At 40.6% G+C, this 21,794-nt stretch overlaps 1 protein-coding gene across 9 annotated transcripts in view; it reads left to right on the forward strand.

Moving 5' to 3' along the window:
- Positions 1-19,873, forward strand: part of GNE (glucosamine (UDP-N-acetyl)-2-epimerase/N-acetylmannosamine kinase) — a 37,936-nt gene extending 18,063 nt beyond the window's left edge. For 5 of the 9 annotated variants that reach the window (XM_083718807.1, XM_083718808.1, XM_083718811.1 and 2 more), the window contains 11 exons: positions 97-305; positions 2,084-2,535; positions 3,944-4,096; positions 4,333-4,545; positions 7,625-7,712; positions 9,289-9,499; positions 11,824-11,953; positions 12,709-12,930; positions 14,140-14,322; positions 15,671-15,787; positions 16,552-19,873. In XM_083718807.1, coding sequence (XP_083574933.1) covers positions 97-305; positions 2,084-2,535; positions 3,944-4,096; positions 4,333-4,545; positions 7,625-7,712; positions 9,289-9,499; positions 11,824-11,953; positions 12,709-12,930; positions 14,140-14,322; positions 15,671-15,787; positions 16,552-16,787 — 2,214 coding nt within the window. In that variant the 3' untranslated portion in view covers positions 16,788-19,873. The remainder of the gene's footprint in view (positions 1-96; positions 306-2,083; positions 2,536-3,943; positions 4,097-4,332; positions 4,546-7,624; positions 7,713-9,288; positions 9,500-11,823; positions 11,954-12,708; positions 12,931-14,139; positions 14,323-15,670; positions 15,788-16,551) is intronic. The other 4 variants (XR_014559340.1, XR_014559341.1, XR_014559342.1 and 1 more) reach the window with 1 other exon arrangement.
- Positions 19,874-21,794: the final 1,921 nt, after the last annotated feature.

Here is a 21,794-nt window from a genome sequence, read left to right on the forward strand (position 1 = left end):
TATCTGTCACCTTGTCCAGTACTCTGTTTAATACTCTACTCTTGACTCCTAGTGTAATAATTCTTGTGCGATTGTATCTCGCTTCCTACATTTCAGGAGCTATATTTCACGAACCTTTCTAAAGAGAAACAAAAGCGAGTAATGGAGAAGAATGGGAACAACCGGAAACTTCGGGTTTGTGTTGCTACCTGCAACAGGGCTGATTATTCCAAATTGGCCCCAATCATGTTTGGCATTAAAGCAGAGCCACAGTTCTTTGAGCTGGATGTTGTGGTTTTGGGCTCCCACCTGATTGATGACTATGGGTAAGGTGTATAATTTTGTTTGTTCTGCTATCTTGGCAGCCCTGAATATACTTGCTATCATTACTGCATGCAGTGCTGATAAATAAATCAAATAGGACAATCTCTATGAACTGATTATGTAACAATTGATTTATTGCTATTTTTGCAAACAATACCAGACACATAGTAGTAAAGCTGAGGAAAATTAATGCCAACTTTCATTCTTCTATGTCACTCATAACTGCAGTGCCTTTGTTCTGTAATAAAATGTTACCTTCTTGGAATATGGCACACAATATTTAATCAAGTTTAAAAAGAATGGTAGGCTAAGTCTTAGGGTTGAGAATGCATGGAAAGCCTTTGGGTATGTTTATTTTTCAACTGCTTTTCAGGGAATAAAAGCATAGCAGTGGACATTGCTGGGAAGCAGTTTCTGCTTTTCCTGGGGTACTTTTTGGCACTGAAAAATCTTAGAAATAGTCATTTATTTGGGTTTTTAGAGATAACTGCCCTGAACATCATTTGCAGGAGGACTAGGCCAGTTTGATGATCATAGTCCTGAGGCTTTGGATTGCGTTTGAATGTAGTGTTCACAAAACACAACACAGTAATAGGTGTCTTCAAATGATGTTGCAGATATGAACCTAAAAGGAGAGATTTTGTTTTGCTGTACAGCAGAAGATGGGGGGTTGGCACTCTTAATAAAATGATTTTTTTATTGCAAAAGACTTATTCCAGTTTTCCTGATTCCTGTCCTGAACAACTTACTCTGCTAATATTGTAATTAACACCATGCTAAATCAGAGTTGCAGCTCCATCCATTTTTTTAAAAGCATCGTTTTTCAATAGAAGCCTAATTACAGTGAGTAGCTTGTGATTTATTTTTTTTTGATTTTTTTTACATAGGTGTTCGGTCCAGACCATGAGCAATATCTAAATTGAGAAATGTGTGAGGGCTATGTAGGAAATGCACCATAATTCTAAGGAATAATGCCAGCTATTAAGAAATTGCAAGGTCAAGTCCTTTCTCAGTGATAGCTTTCCATTTTGGCAGGATGCCAGTGGTCACGAAGAAGTTAGTAGTTTTGCTAACCATCCAATTCAAATTGATGTGTTTGCTTTTTTTCTTTTAAGATAAAAAATAAAGAGTGCTTTGCTGGCTTTCAAACTTTTTGGCTGGAATTAGGGATTAAATTATGGACTGAAACAATTAAGAATTCCAATATAATTGAGGCAGGAAAGTAAATCACTTTTGCAGATGGAAGGAAAATATTTTTCCTCCTCATTCTTATGACTCCTGACTTTTACCCAGTTCTCATTTTGCAGATAGGTTTGTGATTAACACTAGTAACGATGCTGGAACATCACAAGTGTTTCGTCTTTCCCCTTTCGTTGCGTCTCAGCAGTGTTCATTTCCTCTTACTAACAGCAAAATATAGTTTTATTTTGGCACAGTGCAGTTTCGTTTTTATATTACTAGTTTTTAAATCCTATGATTATATCAGAAGTTATGTTGAACACTAGAATGCTGTTCATCTCCATATTCATAAAGTGGAATTGGAGCAACATTGACTATAATGTTGATCAATGTTGATCAATGTTGGGATAAACTTTTGGAACCTAGAGTATCCAATCCTCTCAGCCATAGATAAACATAGAAATTTTAATAGTTTGTAACTAGTTGCATGGGTTTAAAAAATGTTGTTATTTCCTACTGTTAGTCATACATTGTCAAAGAAACGCCATTTTATGAAACACCATTTTGCAATTTTAACACTTTCCCCTCTTCCTCTTCCCAGTAACACTTACCGTATGATTGAACAGGACGACTTTGACATCCACACTAGGTTACACACCATAGTGAGAGGAGAAGATGAGGCCGCCATGGTGGAGTCTGTAGGCCTTGCCTTGGTCAAGCTGCCAGATGTCCTCAATCGTCTGAAGCCTGACATAATGATAGTCCATGGAGACAGGTTTGATGCTTTAGCATTAGCAACATCTGCAGCCTTAATGAACATTCGAATTCTTCATATTGAAGGCGGAGAAGTCAGCGGTACTATAGATGACTCCATCAGACATGCCATAACCAAGCTGGCTCATTACCATGTGTGTTGCACAAGAAGTGCGGAGCAGCATTTGATATCTATGTGTGAAGACCACGACCGTATCCTCTTGGCAGGCTGCCCTTCATATGATAAGTTGTTATCTGCCAAAAACAAGGACTACATGAGCATTATCCTCATGTGGTTAGGTAGGTGTGCTGTGAATATAGACTATCCGACCTGTGACCCTCCAAGTTGAATGCAGGCCACCAGCTTTATATGACAGCCTAATAATAGTGGTACAGAGCAAAGGGGATGTTTTGTACCTTCTAAAGGGGCTGTCATCATGGTTAGTGGGATGCATTTGGCTTGGTGTGTCACACATTGTGCAGTCTTTCTTTAGGTTATGTGTGGAGATTGGTGCTGTTCTCTTACCTCTAATTAGATGAGTAAGGAAAGCTTATTCAGGAACACACAAGTATAATCATGTGAGGCTGGTTTGTGTACGGTTGGGCTGTGAACATTTGCCCTTTGTGCACCTCTGTTCCAGCCTTTCTCCAGTGTTATCCATTAGCTTGGAGTTACAGATCACAAGGACATCCTTCATACATTTGGTAGGCTGTCCTGCTGCTGACAAACTGACAATGTGTTAGGTAGGCAGAGGTAGGGTTATAAGCTCAGTTGCACTCTCCTGTCTCACAGGATTATCCTTGCATGTTCCTAAATGCCCAGAGTCTGACTCCTGTTCATATCTTCATAAGTAGACATTTTGGAGTGCAAATTAGGGTCTCTTAATCTTGGGGTATATGGAGAATATTGCAGAACCCTGAGAGAATTTTGCATTAGGAACAATGAATGTAAGGCATGTACAATAAACAGTGTAGCAGCATATATTTCAGAGATTTCTGATTTGTTGTAACCATCCAGATGAGCCAGTTCAATTCTTTGGGGTTTGACAATAGAAGTTCTTAAATGTAAATATTCTCCTGCATTGTGGGTACAAACTGCTTATTAGGTTTGGGGTGGAGTTCAAAATAAATTGAACCAAGTATTGTATAATATACAGACACTAGAAGCCAATATCTCTGTTTGTCTTTAAAATAAATGAAGACACCTTCATTTTAAGGCCAAGGATTGTCACAAAACTGAACAGATAAATGATTGTACTAAAAATAATCTGGCACCATACATAATTCAGTCTTGATCAGATCTTTCCAAACCACTGGTAGATAATGCAAGAAATACTGCAGGTAACTACAGTGGTAGCTCGGGTTACATACGCTTCAGGTTACAGACTCCGCTAACCCAGAAATATTACCTTGGGTTAAGAGCCTTCAGGATGAGAACAGAAACCGTGCAGCAGCAGCGCGGCAGCAGCAGGAGGCCCCATTAGCTAAAGTGGTGCTTCAGGTTAAGAACAGACCTCCAGAACGAATTAAGTTCTTAACCCGAGGTACCACTGTAATGACTTCAGAACAATTTATTTTTTATTTCACAGTGGAATAAATCTTGAGTAATTTCCCAGAATGAAGTATGGGGATTTTTTGGTTCTTGTCCAACCCAGTTAATTATATTACTTTTTTAAAGCTGGGTTTTGTTTTTACTTTGCTTTTACAGGTGAAGATGTAAAACCAAAGGATTATATAATTGCTTTACAGCACCCAGTGACCACAGACATTAAACATTCCATAAAGATGTTTGAATTGACTTTGGATGCCTTAATCTCTTTTAACAAGAGGACGTTGGTTTTATTTCCAAATATTGATGCAGGTGAGTTCTTATGCAAGGAATCTAAAGTTAATATTGTAGCCTGTAAAGAGAGTGAAAAATACTTGCTTTTGAATGCTACCAAATGCAGCCCCTCGGGCCCATTAGCTCCCAAATGGTTGCCCAGAAGGGAATATTGCTCTCAGATTGAAAAGGTTTCCCCATTCCTGGTGTACATAGTGATGCTTCCAAAATTCAGTTACTTACCGTTAAGTGATCTACTGTTATTTTCATTACAGGGAGCAAAGAAATGGTTCGGGTAATGAGGAAGAAGGGTGTTGAACACCACCCCAATTTTCGAGCAGTAAAGCATGTTCCATTTGACCAGTTCATTCAGCTGGTGGCTCACGCTGGCTGTATGATTGGAAACAGCAGCTGTGGTGTGCGAGAGGTTGGGGCATTTGGTACTCCTGTCATCAATCTTGGGACACGCCAGATAGGAAGAGAAACAGGTATTGTATTCAAATAAGGCTAGCAGTGTTCTTGTAGTATACGTTTTCATGGACAGGAGCCCAGTCCATTGGAAATGTGAAGTGTTATCCTTGGTTAGTAGGCATATATGTCTGTACTGGATACATGCAGAGCTACCTTCCTGCATTTCTTTTCTTAGGTGTGCCCAGCTTTGTTACTTAGAAATGATAACTGGCAAATGGGTTTTGTGGCTGTTTTTAAATAAGGGGAAAATATATTTTCTGCAACCCATGTATCAGAAATGTATAATAAAGCAGTGCTTTTATTATGTCTTTTGACCAACTGAGGAAGCCACCAGATAGAACAGGAATCCAGACAGTAATGTTGCTAATGGAGCAAAAATAGCCTTGTCTTGTTGTGATAGCTCTGTGGCTTCAGATACAAAGGGTCAGAACAAGCTCTCTCACACAAGCTCTCTGAAGCCATCATGGTGGAGGGGAGAGGGCTTGGGTGTGTTTTGTACCTGGCTTAAGCAGAGCCACTGCTTGCCTGAATGTGGGGACTGAAATGTCCAAAGAGGGAGGACTTCCGGGTCGGCGCCATCGCCGAATGGCGGACTCCCTCCGAGCTCCGGAGGGAGCCTGCACGGCAGGGGCTGGGTCCTACCGCACCGGCGATGCGGGGACCCTTAAAAACCACGGCCACGGGGGCCGTGGACATGGAGACTCGGCTGGCACCGTTAGCGCCCTCCCGACTCGTGAAGGAGCCTTTTTAAAGGCTAAGGATCGGGTGCCGGGGAGAAGCGTGGTGTTTTGAGTCCTCTGCCATCCCTGCCGTGCGAAGCCGCATGCCATCCGGCGGAGAGCGCTGGCTTTTTCCTTTGAAAATTTGGATCTAAAAGAACAACCCGTAAGTAATTGGAATCTGGACTAAAAAGAGGGACAAAATTTTAAAAATTTCGGAGTGAGCGGGGGAGGCGCAAAAAAGGAAGTCAGCCACCCCCTCCATTGTAGAAGGGTCAAAACAAAGGATTTGATAACTAAGATCGGAATAACATCATTTTGGCAAGTTTGGAACCTCACGAGTGAAGAATATGAGATTGAGCTGGAGGAGGAAAGTAGAATTTGGACTTAAAAACACCCCCCCCCCTGGAACCCCGGGAGCGATCGATGACGGTGTTTGGAGAGGAGAAAGGCAAGTTTTGACAGCTGTCAAAGAGCTGTCAAAGCAGAAAAACAAGATAGAGACTATGTCACAAGGACTTTGCAGGTTATATTTGTTATAAATTGGACACAAATTGCTTTAAATAAGGATTACAAAGTTACTAGGGCTAATGGATGTGATCTGGAAGAGAACTCAGTTTTTGCAATCCACCTAGAGGAGCCGAGGGATATCACAAGTGGTTTTAGTTGGAAATTTGAACAGAATTTTTTATCTCCTGGGAAACTGCAGAAATGGAACATTATTATGACTACAGAGGCCAGTATACCGAAGAAGACAATGGAATCATCCGTTGTGGAATGAAAGGAACTTGACGTAATGTTTTGTTTCTGAGCAACAAGCCTCTGCAAAGGAACTAACTTTTGGAATTAGGACATTTGTGCAGGAAAACAGGGACAGAAAGAAATAGAAAGAGGAGTGTGGCCAATAAGAACAACAAAACAACAAGAATTGGACTAAGTCGAAAGTGGGGACATTTGGGACATCCAGATTTGACAAGCTTAAGGATTATAATTTGGAGTTTTTCACTCCTGGATATAAAAATCTGGATGGAAAAAATGGGCCTTTCTTTGAGACAGAATCCTTTCATGATTGGACATGCGAAACTAAAGAGGACTGGCAAAGGACTATGACTTAGAGAGACGTGGAAATATCGGACATTGAGGAATATTGGGAACGCAACCGGGAAAAGGGGGGGTGGGAAATGTGGAACCCAAAGGGCGTAAACTATGTTTTGTTTAGGCTATATACATCTACATGGTATTCTAAAGTGGGGAACTCGTGGAGGGACTAAGCCGATTTTAGGGGAATGGAAAATAATTTTTTTTTATAAAAAAAAAAAAAATTTTGGGTTAAGGATAACAAGTTTGAAGTGAGGAGAAGAACTTGTTGAGATTATCTGTTTATTTGAGAGATTTGGAATACAAGGGGGGGAGGGAAGGGGAAGTCCTGAAAGGATGTAATTGGAAAAAGATTTGAAATTGGATGTTTTATTAATTTGTAATTAATTGGAAAACTTTAATAAATATTATTTAAAAAAAAAAAAAAGAAATGTCCAAAGAGGACGTAAGGTAAAATAAGGGGGGGGGGGAATCCTCTTCTTCCATGCTCATCTTTTTCTTCTCTGCATTGTTTGGTCATGGGGCCCATTTGTACTATTGCATTATCAAAGCCCATTTCATTGTGCAGCAGTGATCAAGGCACACCACATACTATGGAATTAATGTGCACAAGCAACCATATCTGTATTCGAGTTCCTGTTTTAGAGTCGGTTGTCCTACAGAGGATCAAACAGCTTGGGACCAGGCAGCTTGGGCTCCAAGTTCTATATAATGTAGCCAAGTGCCTTATATACTTGCTTGGCAATCACACTGCTATAAGAGTGTGCTGTGCTTTCCCCCATGCTTTCAGGGAACACCATGTACACTTTTGCACGTTCAGCACTGTAGTTGAACTTTAATTCATATACACAGTCATTGCCCAAAGTGTGAAAACAAGAGTAATATTATCTTAAAATTGAATAGTTATAGTCAGTAGCGGACGGTGGAGTGGGGCGGAGAGGCTCACTTGACTTCCCAACAGTTGAACCACTGTTTATTATTAGAGGGGCAAGGCAGTGGGAAGGTCAGTGCTGTTTGCACTTCACCAGCCTCCTCACCCCTTCCCCTCTCCTTCCTGGCCAGGTAAGCACGGCCGCTGCACCATGCAATCTGCTACTGATTATACTAGCCTATCTGCCTGCAATAATGCAGGTGTAACATCTCTCCAACTCCAATCTCATCACTTGTAACTATGCCTGGTGAGGATATGTTGGTAGCGTTCAAAAGCAAGTATTTTTCATTTTAAATTCATTTTCTTCCTAAATATTACTGCTATCACTTTTCCAAAAACAAAATCAAGGTGAAAATGTTCTTCATGTTCGTGATGCTGACACACAGGACAAAATACTGCAAGCTCTGCACCTCCAGTTTGGGAAGCAATATCCTTGGTAAGTGCAGTCATCATTAAAATAGTGAAAATACTTATGTTATGTTGCGACTTTCCCCTGCTGGTTAAGCAGCAGCAGGGCCACTGGTCAGGAAGGTGGCAGTGTGGCATCACACTGGGCTCCTCTGCCAATATGCCAAGTGCAGTTGCACCACAGATTTGTTTAAAGCTATTACAATACTGACAGTTACATTTTTGTTAATCCCCAATACGTATTTTTTTAACTTTCCCTAATACATATTAAAGTTTGTGTCACTAGCAGATAAATGTTAAGCTTTAATACAGGAAGGGCCTGTGGCTACACCAGCATATAGCTAACAAGTTCTGGTGCCATGCTGGTTTTGCACAGGTGTTGCATTTATATTGCAGAAATATGTGTAGATATAATTATTTAGGATCAAATTCTCATCTACAACTAGCACTGGTGAAGTTTTCCCCCATGATCTTGGTGAAACACTGTTCAGCCATGTTTTATAGAAGATCTCATCATTATGTAAATTAGAACTGTTTTGTTTCTGTGAATTGATCTGATGCTGACAGCGTTGGTTGAGCCCCTTACACCAGAGTCTTAATGGCAACAGAATGTCTTAAAGTTGGGTATCCTACGTTATTCCCCTTTCCTTTTTGTAATAAGAAGTTTGTAGTGTGACTATATTAAACTAAATTGCAATGTTGATAGTGTGCAGCAGATAAGAGGCTGAACTCCAAATGAGGAACTCCCTGTTTTAAATCTTTTGTCTGCCACAGACAGCTTTAGGGCAGCCACATTCTCTCAGCCATAGCTCTCACTTGTAATATAGGAATAATAATACTAACTCACTTTACAGGATTCCCAGGATTACTGAGATAATGTGTATAAAGCATTTTTCACACTCAAAAGCTCTGTATGCATAAGTTCCTATTCAGACTCGCAGCTCACTTAGGTTACTAATCCATCACATGGAACTCTTCAACTTAACTGTAGGAATCTTTAACACTTTCATTCTTCTGTGGTTGTATTTCAATGCTTGATAAAAATGTGCCTGTACTTTATATCTTTACCATTTCCCATCACTTTCCTATGCGTCATTACAATCTGTCTCATATAGTCTGATTTAATGCAGAGCTACTCAGAAGTACATCCTCCAGAGTTAAGTTTGGTTTACTTCCAGTTAAGGATGGATAGGATTATAGCTTCTGGTTTTTATGTACAGTGCCCAAGTCATAAGCACAGTAGAAATAGTTAGAATAATATAAGTGCATAATTTTGCCAACTAGGCAAAAACCCAGCTAGATTCTTTAATAAGCAGTATGCAGGTTGATATATAGATCTATGAAAAATGTCATTTTAGATATCCTTAAATGTAGTTTTCCAGTTGAAATAGATGAGATTTAAATTTACTTAACTTTTGACTAAATTCATTTAACTTTTCAAATTTATGTTTCCTATAAATTTGCAAGCGCAAATTCTTCCTGAGAAAATTGTATTTTTGTCTTCTTCCCCCCTACTTGCAATCTAGAAATCGTTGATTGGGAATTTAAGGTGTGTAGTTTTGTAACATGTCACCTACATTAATTGCTGTTATTTGATGTTATAGTTCAAAGATATATGGAGATGGAAATGCTGTTCCAAGAATCCTAAAGTTTCTTAAGTCTATTGATCTTCAAGAACCCCTTCAGAAGAAATTCTGCTTCCCTTCTGTAAAGGAAAACATCTCTCAAGATATTGACCATATCCTTGAGACCCAGAGTGCTCTGGCAGTGGATCTGGGTGGAACAAACCTCCGAGTTGCAATTGTCAGCATGAAGGTAATTATAAACAGTAAGACCGGGTGGGAACTTCCATTGGGGAGGTTGGGGTGGGGTGCACAGTGCAATTTTTAAATAGATCACATTTAAATGGATCACGTTTAAAAAAACATGCAGAATGTGCATGTTTATCTATTTATGTGGCACTGTTTTTGAGGTTGGTCCAAAGGCTTTAGCTGGTGCAGAACACGGCGGATGGGTTGCTTTTGGTGGCAAACTACCACTAGCATATAACACCTTGCTAGTTAGATTTGTACTGGCTGCCAATCCGCTACTAGGCCACGTAGAAGGTTTTGGTACTTACAGACAAGGGTCTATATAAAAGCAGCATATTTAATAGACTGCCTTATCCCTAACATACCACCAAATAGGTCACTGCATTCTGCAGGAGAGTTCCTCATCAGAAGCTTGCTCTACAGTAAGATGGAGCAGGAATTTTAGTGTTCTGCCCCTGTCCTGCAGAACACCATCCCTGCTAATATATGACATTTCCCAGAAATTATTGGATACATCATTCTTTCAAAAGCTTCTGTTGCATGTTTTGAAAAGCTCATAATGTTAGTTTTGTGCTGTTTTTAACTGCTTTTGTTATGTTTTGTGCATCACTTTGGGACATATGTGGAAGGCAATTAATAAATAACTAACAATTTCACCCAACCATAAGGCAGTTCTGTAGGGAGAGTAGCATGTTGGCACTAAATTAGCTGCATAGGAAAAGTCCTCTGAAACCCAAAGGCATGAGAATTTCCTATCTGATATATAGCCTACTTCAGTAAGTTTATATTGATCCATAGTCATAAAACAAAACTTACAGCTATAGCCATACATGAATGTCCCAGCAATCCAAAAAGGGTTGTACACTTGAATTCAAACAATTCACAGAAGAAGGTGTAAGTCAAAATCCTATTGAACACTCTTGGGAGTGGTATTGAACCACTTAAAAAACAGGAAGAAAGTCTGTCACATGCAGGTTACATCCTGCTTGTTGGTGAAGGCTGCATACAAACAATGCATATCTCCAGCATATCTCCAACAAGATGAACCCCTGTGCTATGTAACTGGAAGGCATTATGCGGCGTGGGTCTACCATGCTAGTCAGCTCTGCTCTAAATTGACTTAAAAATGTATTCCTGGTGAATAACTTAAAACATTTTTTTAAAAGCTTGATTTTATTTAATGAAAGGGTTGGCATCTACCTGTCTCAGGAGACAGTGAAGGAGTGCATCTTGGGGCCGGGGGGGGGGGGGAATCAAACCATTGGAAGGTTGCAGTGCCTTCTGTGGTTGTAAAGAACAATAGAGGAGAGACATGTTTTGTTGTAGCTGGGGCAGATGAAGGTGTCTGGTTGTGCTGCTGCAGATGTACCATGGCATTTCTTTTCTCTGCGCTCCTCCTAGCGGTCCTTCCTCTTCTGGTCACTGCTACATGTGCAGGACCTGTCTGTCTGTTTCCAGCCACTGCAGCCATCTGCAACCTTACATTACTTATTTAATGTAAACTCTTATTAAAAGTACGGGTGACAAGCACTGTTTCAGAAGGGATATTCTCCCCTTCACACTTGCAGAGGAGGGATACTTTTCTAAGATGGCACCTGCTGTGAAATACTCACACGTCATCTAAAAACATAGCTAGTGTGATTATTTCCCTTAAACGGTTGTTTTTATTGCTCCATTCCTGCTGTAGAGTGTGTTGACCTCACCATTTTCCTCCCATCTGGAGTGCAACCCGTCTTTGGACCAGCAATTAAGCATAGACTGAGCTTGGGCATATTGCTTGTAGGAGTAGGATATGCCAATTGAGTACACCCCATCCCTGAATGAAAGCCCAGAGAGGTTGCATGTCCGCACACAAACACTTCTGTCTCCTCACCTTACATTTGTATACCATGCATATTCTCTTGCTCTTTGACCCCTGTTACATATTTGACAGCCTGTGGAGAAGCCACTTTTAATATTTGTTGTTGTTGTTTAGTCTTTTATTCATGTCCGACTCTTCATGACCCCCTGGACCAAAGCATGCCAGGCCCTCCTGTCTTCCACTGCCTCCCGCAGTTTGGTCAAACTCATGCTGGTACCTTCGAGAACACTGTCCCACCATCTCGTTCTCTGTCGTCCCCTTCTCCTTGTGCCCTCCATCTTTCCCAACATCAGGGTCTTTTCCAGGCAGTCTTCTCTTCTCATGAGGTGGCCAAAGTACTGGAGCCTCAGCTTCTCAATCTGTCCTTCCAGTGAGCACTCAGGGCTGATTTCCTTAAGAAACTTTTAATATAGTTGTGGTCAATTAGAAAAATATGAGAAGCTTAATGGTGTTTCTCTCTCACGTAGGGTGAAATAGTTAAGAAATATACCCAGCTGAATCCAAAAACTTACGAGGACAGAATAGCATTGATCCTTAAGATGTGTGTAGAGGCTGCCTCAGAAGCAGTAAATCTGAACTGCAGAATTCTGGGTGTGGGTAAGTTTTTAACAAACATTTTATCTTTTTTACTTCACTAAAGGAGAACATTAAATCAAAGCGCTATACATTTCAAAGATAATTACTATATTTATTGACTTAGAACATTTTGTTGAACAGAGTCCCCTGGGTGGGTCACACAATGCTGGATCTGCCGTGCAATTTAAACTGACTTACTACAGAAAACAGTTAAAGGCAGATCTGTTTGTAATTATAAACTGCAAAATGCATTACTATGTTATATTAATGCTTATATATAGTTCTTTAATTCTGCACCTTGTGCTTTTCACAACAAGTTTCTAAATTCTGCAAAAGTAATTTGCATTTGCACATACAGATTTGATCATATTCTTTTCCTTTGAGACTAAAGGGAAAAAAGGCACTGATTGCAGTACTAATGATTGGGGTGACATAGAAGACACAGCCCTAATCAGTCTTTAAGTCCTTTGCAGCCTCTGGGATCCCTTTTACTTTTATATCAATGAGCTGTGTGATAGACAAGGAACAATGAAGGACAAGTCAAAATCTGAAGCTAGCTAGTGCTGTTGATGCATCTCCTTTAAAGTTTGAAGAAAATAAGTGACAGTTTGTAGCTTGCTTAGGGGGGATTACTGATGACTGCCTATTTTTATTTGAAAACCTGAAAAAACCTGACTGATTGGAGAGAAGGTGTTTCTGAATGGCAATATTTTTTTCTTTTGTATATTATAAACACTGGATTTAGATGCTCTCCTTTCTGGTTCTTTGTGGCTCAGGTATTTCTACAGGTGGACGAGTAAATCCCCGAGAAGGCGTTGTTCTTCATTCCACAAAACTTATTCAGGAGTGGAATACTGTTGATCTGCGGACTCCAATATCGGATGTGCTTCATTTGCCAGTGTGGGTAGACAATGACGGTAACTGTGCAGCTTTGGCAGAGAGAAAATTTGGGCAAGGAAAAGGAGTGGAAAACTTCGTAACCCTCATCACTGGTACAGGTATGTGCTTCAGCCAAAATCCAACATAGAGCAAACCATTGAAATCCTGCATTTTAAACACATTTAAATAAAGCAGCAGTTGTTTTTTTTAAATGAATTATGTGCCAGTGGTTGCAGTCTGAACCTGACTGTTTGCTATGGCATTTAATTTCCCTTAACCTATAGGAAACGTGGCCATTTTGGGTAGCAGCAGCTCAAATAGCAAGCTTCGCCTCATTGATTGTATGAGACAAATCAAACTTGCTAATTCTCAGATACAATTCTCAAATCAAACTTGCTAATTCTCAGATACAAATTCAAGAAGGAATTGCTGCAAAATGGAGTGATGGGCCCTTACACAGGCATCCCCTATGCACCGTTTAGTGCAGGGGTGGGCAACCTAAGGCCCATGGCCTGGATGCGGCCCAATCACTTTCTCAATCTGGCCGGCGGACGGTCCGGGAATCAGCGTGTTTTTACATGAGTAGAATGTGTGCTTTTATTTAAAATGAATCTCTGGGTTATTTGTGGGACATAGGAATTCGTTCATATATTTTTTTCAAAATATAGTCCGGCCCACCACATAGTCTGAGGGACGGTAGACTAACCTACGGCTGAAAAAGGTTGCTGACCCCTGGTTTAGTACTATTCATTGAGGTCCTCTGACCCTTTGGATAGATTTTCCTGGAGTACAAGGAGGAGGAGATGGAAATGCCCTTTCCATACTTCCTTCTGCTCACAGTTATATCCAATCCGTAATGTTGTTTAACCACTTTGGGATGTGTTAACCGAGATTGATATACAGTGGTACCTCAGGTTACAGATGCTTCAGGTTGCGGACCCCGCTAACCCAGAAATAGTACCTCGGGTTAAGAACTTTGCTTCAGGATGAGAACAGAAATTGTGTTCTGGCGGCGTGGTGGCAGTGGGAGGCCCCATTAGCTAAAGTGGTGCTTCAGCTTACTTGCAAAGCAAGGTTAAGAACAGTTTCAGGTTAAGAACGGACATCCAGAACAAATTAAGTTCTTAACCCAAGGTACCACTGTATATAACTGAAATATAAATAAATAGGTGTGGAAAATATATCAAAATGGAATGGAGATTTACAAATTCTAGTAGCAGAAGATGCCTGGCGTTTATTTTTTAGAATTTTGTTGTTTTCTATCTCATGAATTAGAAAGGAAAAAAAGTTTTAAAGTAGCAACACAGATGTGTTTTCATGTCTTATAGGTATTGGCGGTGGAATCATTCATCAGAATGAATTGATCCATGGAAGTTCTTTTTGTGCTGCTGAGCTTGGGCACATTGTAGTCTCTTTAGATGGACCCGAGTGCCTGTGTGGGAGCCATGGATGTATCGAAGCGTATGCTTCTGGAATAGCCTTGCAGAGAGAAGCTAAGAAGTTGCATGACGGTAGGTGGAACCTATTCCTCTTTTTTTTGTCAACTACATTATATGCATATTGCAAGCAATCTAAAAGGAAAAAAGTTCATATGCAGAACGTTCATTTAAATAATTACAGTGTCAGAATACTAAATATAGTTTTGGTAGCAGCATTTTCAAGGGCAATTTTAGTTTGCTGTCAGTAGCCAAGCCAGTATAACTTACTTGCAAAGCAAGTCCGCATCTGAACTATGCACACATGTTGCATAGGCATTCTCAACAGAAAGCCAGGTGTTGTAAGACTGCTCAAAGTAGCCCAGTATGACTGAATATAAGGCAATTTCCTCCGGCCATATACATTTGAATACCTTTATTTGGTGAAATGCCGCTTTTTATTTCTTCTCAGCTGCCTTATTCTCATGATAAAACTTTGGCAGTAGCTACTTTAAGACCTCACAGCAGCTTTATTTTAAAGTTAATAAATTACTTAAATCACACCACTTTACATTGATAAAGAATTATCAGCTCCACTGGTTCTAGTCACCAGATAGTAGCTCTTCTATTTATAGGGAGCAGAAAAAGAGAGGGGCCGGAAATCAAAAAACACCCTACTGATAATGAGTAGCATAGTATTTGAATACTGAGTGGCATAATATCTGTGTGACTGGTGGGGCAGCCACAGCAATAGCCTCCAGGCAGTGGCATAACTGCTACTTGGGAAAAGAGGGTTGAGGCAGAGGTAAGGTTGGGACTGCACCTGCAAATTCAATCTGGTGCTCCTACTGTTCCACCTGCACATGCCTGACCTCACCGTTTTGCCTCTCCTGGTAAGTGCTAGTAATGCCCCTTTGTAGCTCCGCTCCACCAAACCCCACCCCATCCCTGGTCTGACTATAGTTTAAGCAATAATACTATGTTGAATCATGCATACACAAGGAACCCAATGGGGTATCTCTACAGAGCAGTTTCATATCATCAAAGAGCTACAACAAGGGCCTTGTACTTACTTGCTCACATCAGAATCTGTACAGTGGTACCTCGGGTTACAGACGCTTCAGGTTACAGACTCCGCTAACCCAGAAATAGTACCTCTGGTTAAGAACTTTGCTTCAGGATGAGAACAGAAATTGTGTGATGGCGGTGTGGTGGCAGCGGGAGTCCCCATTAGCTTGGTACCTCAGGTTAAGAACAGTTTCAGGTTAAGAACGGACCTCTAGAACGAATTAAGTTCTTAACCAGAGGTACCACGGTATTTCGTTGGCTTCTTATGGTTGGTGAAATGTAACAAACCACTAGCCTGTTTATGGTAGTGCTTGAATTGTAACGCCTTGTTCTCTTCCCTTTTCTCCCCCCCCCCTTTTTTTTTTTGTTCAAGCAGAGGATTTATTGTTAATTGGGGGTATGTCTGTAATGAAGGAAGAAGTAGTAACGGCTGCACATCTCATTCAGGCAGCCAAACTAGGAAATACAAAAGCTGACCATATTGTCAAAACAGGTAAGAATGCAAACATGGAGCAGAAACCTTTGTTAGAATCCTGGCTAGGGATTAAGATGTGATGTAGTGAGACTTGGGAATATTTGCTGTCTGAAAAACTGGTTCTGTTTGCAGGCAGCGCATGGACGTTTTGCAGATAGCTGTCTGACACAGCCTGAATTGAATGAAGGCCCTTGTCACTTCAGCTGTGTCCTGTTCTTCTCTGCTTTGCTGGATGTTCTAAGCATCAGTCCAACCCACAATTTAAGAAACTATATATGCTCTTAAACAGAATATCTATCGGGGATTGTTGCTTTCTGGGACATTCTAGCATTTCTATTCCTGTGCTAGATTGGAGTGCAATATTATTTTGTGAATCTTGTGTTAGCTGTCTTGAGATCTTCTCTGGGATGTAAGCCTTCAAAATAAATAAGTACACATTAAATAAATGAAATTTGTCACATGATACCAGAACCTTTTTCAAATTAGTTTTAATGACTCTTAAGCTGCCCTAAAATAAAAGCAGGCAGTAGCTTTATTTTTGACATTTGAAAGTGGTGTAAGCGAGACTTGGTGTTGCACACTCACCTCCACTATTGCCTCTAATAAACATGTTTCATTTGTGTGTTAAGAACCTTGCAAAATCTGTTTGTATATGACAGTGAAGCAAAAGAACTGTAGATATAGACCAAGGGCAAGACTACTTCTGTGGAAGCATTTTTCAACTTTAAAAAGTTGCCTCTTGACCACTGCCATATTCATCCTTCTGTTTCTTCTTTTCACAGCAGGGAAAGCTCTGGGCCTTGGAGTTGTGAACATCCTGCACACTATTAACCCCTCCCTTGTGATACTTTCTGGCATCCTTGCAAGCCATTATATCAACACTGTCAAAGATGTGATTCATCAGCAGGCCTTGTTCTCTGTGCAGAATGTCAAGGTGGTTGTCTCAGAGCTGTCGGATCCTGCCTTGCTTGGAGCTGCTAGTATGGTTCTGGACTATACAACACGCAGGATATACTAGGCAAACAATTGGAAACACATTACTGCAGTTTATAGCAGCTCTCTGAAAAGAGAGGTTTCTTACTGAAGTCAACTTTCTTTTTTTAAGTAGGCTAGTAGGGTCTTCAAATCTATATCTTACTTTTTTAATGCGCTGTTTCATTGGGTGCTGGAAGAGCACAGGATCCTGGGAAGATTGCTCACAGGGAGACTTTCTCACAGATCTTTATGAAACTAAATCATTCCTGGGGATGTCTGAATGCCAGACATCTAAAAATAAAAATGAGAGACTTGAATTCCCTTACTACTTCCTACTCATGGATTTTCCAGCTACATGAGCCAAGACACAGTCATCTCAGTAACCAGAAACTGGAATAGTCATTAAAGAAAGAAACCTTCTATATGAATGTTTGCAACGGTTCCTGCCTCTGCAGAGGCTAAATGAGCAGCTATAAGCTTTATGAGAGACTACAACAATCGTAATGCTAGACTATCCAGCAGTATGCAGTGATCATCCATGTATTTATTTCTTAAATTAATGTTGAAAAACCTAGTTTAGAAGAAGAGTCCAATGATATATGATGCACTTACAAGTACAGCTTCCAAGAGCCTAGACAACATGCTAGGATGAAGAAGAAAGTGATTATCTTTGTCACATCCGCCTATAGTGGCGTTTTATCCTCTAATGTGGAGGTTAAAGACACTTCCTGGTCTTTTGTTGCAGCTTCATGTTTAGAGGACTGTGCAGTTAACCTCAGTAGTCTTTTGTGTTACGTGCTTTCTTTGCTTATCCATGCTGGTGGCTAGACAACTGGTTGGAGAAAGAATCTTGTCTGATGTGTGTGTGTGTATCATTCAACACTTGCTTTGTCTTCATTGTCTGGATAAATTCCACACTTAAACTGACCTTCAAAGATGTCACAGCAGCCCAAGCACTAATCTATTTACGTGCCTATTTTCTATAGGTAGATTTTTGTTAGGCTACCTTACAATGCTCCCAACAATAGCCTCAGCTATATGTTGCCCCTTGAGGCTGCAAGTCTAAGCAGGCTTACTCAGAAGCAAGAACTGGTTCTTTATACAGCACTACAGGCATGCCAATGTTTGTAGTAACCATGGTTGAAGACGTTAATTGGAGACTGGCTGCAGACTCATCAATGCTCTCATTCCTTGAGGTGTTCGAAGATGCAGTTCTCTCCGAACCAGCTGTGTGTGCTGATTTGGTTTGGTCCAAAATGTACTGCAGGGTCAGGGTCTTTTTAACGGTTTGAAAGTCCTTATTTTGAAAATGGTGATCTGTTGCTAAATACGACCCTCTGTGTTTCTTTGTCTGGCCCTTGCAACTCTCCTTGAGCCACACCCTTCACTAGCCCTGCTTTTCATGCCAAGTAGTTTTTGCTGGCTGGGATGTGTCTTTAAACTCTGGTAATGCCTCTTCCCTGCCTGGAGGGAGAATAGAAAGGGGTGGGTATAGAACTTGGCCTACTGCGCAAAGCTAAATTTTACTTTCATTGCTCTGCCCACTTTGGGTTCTGCCCTCAGCCCATCCCGGCAACATCACAGTTCAAGCCAAGGTTTGGAGTATTGCCGGTGAAAAGTGTGGTGTGAGGCCCAGAAAGCAGTCCTCAGGTGTTCCCCTGCCTTGGGCTGTGTCCATTTTGTAACTCAAAGAGTATTTAATTTGATAAAGTGAAGGGCTCTCCTCCTTTTCCTAATTAATCCCCCCATCAAACTGCAGGAACATTTTTAGCTTTAAAATGGTCACAATCCTTAAAACTGTATAGCTTCCTGGATTGGGGGGGGGGGGGGAGAGAGAGATTTGTGTTGTGGGGCAAGTGCATATGCCTCAGTTCTCATTCTTTCAGCCTCAGACAGTTTATCCTAAAAGGTAGTGTGTGTATACTTATTTAAAGAGTAATAGTCACCTCTCCTTCAGGTTCATGTAAGCTGCTAGTAGAGACTTGATCACACCAATTTTGTTGTCCTTCAAGTGATGCTATTGCCCTACATTCCGTGTCTTCTGGAGGGCAGTAAGCATGCTCATTCCTCTGGCTTTTTTTAATTGTACAAACTGATCATTTTTTCTGCGTATCTCGAATCTTGCCAAATATACAGAAACTGCTACCTTGTATGTGGTTAGCCACTGTGGGCTACCTCATATGTTTTGCTGCATGGGACCACAAAGTCCAGTATTGGATGGAACAAGGAGGAGCTCAAAATGTAGTGTAGCTCTGACTTGCTTCCAAATTATTAAGTACAGGAACACAGAAGTTTGATACTGGGATGAGTGGTAGTGATGACCATGTGATATGTAAATGGACTGCTGTGTTGTCAGTTTACCTCTGATTTGTCTTCTGTACACACTGGTGTGACTTGCAGAATTTTCTTGACTTGACTGATAAGCAGATTTGAGAGCTTTTGGTACTCACCAGCAGAAGCAGAGTTGGCTCATGCTGCAATTTTCAGTGCATGGCGGTATGCTTCACTGTCACACTTTAGCCAGTAAGCAAAGGAAAGGAGGGTTGCAATGGGTGGGGTGGAACAAAAATACTACGTACCCATCTTCACTGAGGTGTGAATCCTGTAACACTGGCTGCATCAAAGGTATATAGCTCAGTTTTCTGATTTATTTATTTTTAAACCATTGTAACCCCAGTTAATAGAACTGTGGTTGTTGAATGTGGGTTATGCATATGATAACTGTTGGGCTTGCAGAGGCACACACATCTCAGATGAAATGTCAGATCATCATCAGGTCACTTTATGTGTGGAGGAAGGGAATGCCTATATTGAAAGACCCCAGAGCCAGTAACTGCTTATGCTCTTCTCTTGCTGGATAAGGATAAATTGGAGTCCTCCCTTAGACAGTCTTAGAAAAATATCAAATATGTGACAACATACAAGGCCTGAATTACAGCCAAGTAGCAAAGACAAATGCACTCACCAACAGAGGGCAATACTGCACTTTTGTATTGTTTTACCTGCTGCTTCTATATAAGTGGTACTCCTATTTATATTCAAATACCTTCAGTAGTTTCCTATTTAAGACTGCTCTGAATTGTTATCACCCCCCATACCACAATGAAACTTGAGAATCAGTTTCCCTAAATGCTGTCCAGTTTGATGGGGGATAATATGAACTTGGGGGATTCCTTTCTCAAATCAAAATTAGTGCGAGCATGTTAGCAATGGCTTGTTGTCCACTTTTAACTATTTCATAACAAAAAAAATTCCTTCCAGTAGCACCTTAAAGACCAACTAAGTCAGTTCTTGGTATGAGCTTTCATGTGCATGCACACTTCTTCAGATACACAGAAGTGTATCTGAAGAAGTGTGCATGCACACGAAAGCTCATACCAAGAACTGACTTAGTTGGTCTTTAAGGTGCTACTGGAAGGAATTTTTTTTGTTTTGACTATGGCAGACCAACACGGCTACCTATCTGTAACTGGAACTATTTCATAGTCAGTGTTAGAAATTAACCAGGTACTTTTTGCGACTGGCACGGGTTCAATAGTGACCACATGGAGATCTCTGGATGACAGGCTGGTGACTGACATCTTCACCTGGCTTGGCCCCTCCAGATTTCTTAAGCACGCAAGAAGAAGAGCTTATTTACTGCCTTTCCATCCCACCTTTTTCTCTAGGAGTACACAGTTCACCCCATCCTCAGTTAATCCCTATAATGAACCTGTGAGTTTAGTGAAGAGGATGTGACTTGCCCAAGGTCACTCGGTGAGCTTCAGGGTTCAAATCCCCACTCAGTCATGATTGCCCAGGTCCAAGTCCGATACTCTAACCACTATACCACACTGGCTTCCTAGAATACTTCTGCTATGGGGCAGCTACTTAAGTACATAAATATGGAGAAAGGAAAATGTCAGAGAAGGATCTGAAATCTTGCCCTTGAAGCTTGAATTTGTTTTATACTGGATTGTTTTATTTGGTGCTTTAATGTTTTTTTCTTTAAAATATAAAGTGTTATAGAAATGAAATTCAGAATAATTATCCACACTGTTGGGGGTGGGGATGACACCTAGACATACCATTATGGCTGTAACAGCCACATAATTATTCTTTCCAGGAAACAGTGAAGGCATACCGCATTGAGTAGGCTTTGGGATGAGGGGGAACTCTGATGTAATGAATTTATGAGCTGCTTGAAACTGCTGCTTTTATTAACTATATTGAGATAATTATTTTTGAATTGTGTTTGGGGGCTGTAAATGTTATAAACTACCCTAAGGCCTTCTGGCAAAGGGCAGTAGATCTCTTAAGCTGAATACCAACCATGTTGCTTTTAGGGGTGAATTATGCCCCTTCCTGTTAAAAAAATACATTTGTTGTTTGACTCCTTATGAAGTAATCACCTTTGTCTGATGCAATGGCGTGCATAAATGGTTATACCAGAGAAAGATGCTTAAGTGATGAGTGCAGAACATTAAATCAGTAGAGAATTACTGTATCAGATTTCATTGCCATTTTGTATTGCAATTTTTTTTTGTAACCACAAAGACTTGAGGATGTGAACATTGTCCTCATTATAGAAGCCTAGTTTGCCTCTTAAAATTAATTTTGTACCATTTTACTCTTTGGCCTACCAATTACATTGAAAGACAAGGTTTATGTCGGTTATATGTTATGTTGAACACTGAAGGTTTAAATAAAAATGAAAGCTATTAAGTATGTCCCAAGTTTCTGGAATTATTTCATTTTCAATGAACACATCACTCATGCAGTCTAAAGAAACCATACACATCAACCTATTACTAAATTCCTAAAATTGAAGGAGTGAAGCTGTATAGAACACTGGTATTCAACTTGTGAGTCGGAGGTTACCAACAGGAATGGACACAGCTGGCAAATCTGAACTCCTAGCCACAGAGAATACTTGGGCCCCTAGTGTTAGCTGAGCAAGATGCCCAACATGGCTGCAGCCTATTCATTCATAGGCCTAGCTCAGATGCAGGGAACCTCTGGCCTTCCACATTTTGCTGAACTGCAACTCCCATCATCCCTGGTCATCTAG

The sequence above is a fragment of the Podarcis gaigeae genome (genome assembly GCF_964106915.1).
Source record: "Podarcis gaigeae genome assembly, chromosome: 17".
NCBI lineage: Eukaryota > Metazoa > Chordata > Lepidosauria > Squamata > Lacertidae > Podarcis > Podarcis gaigeae.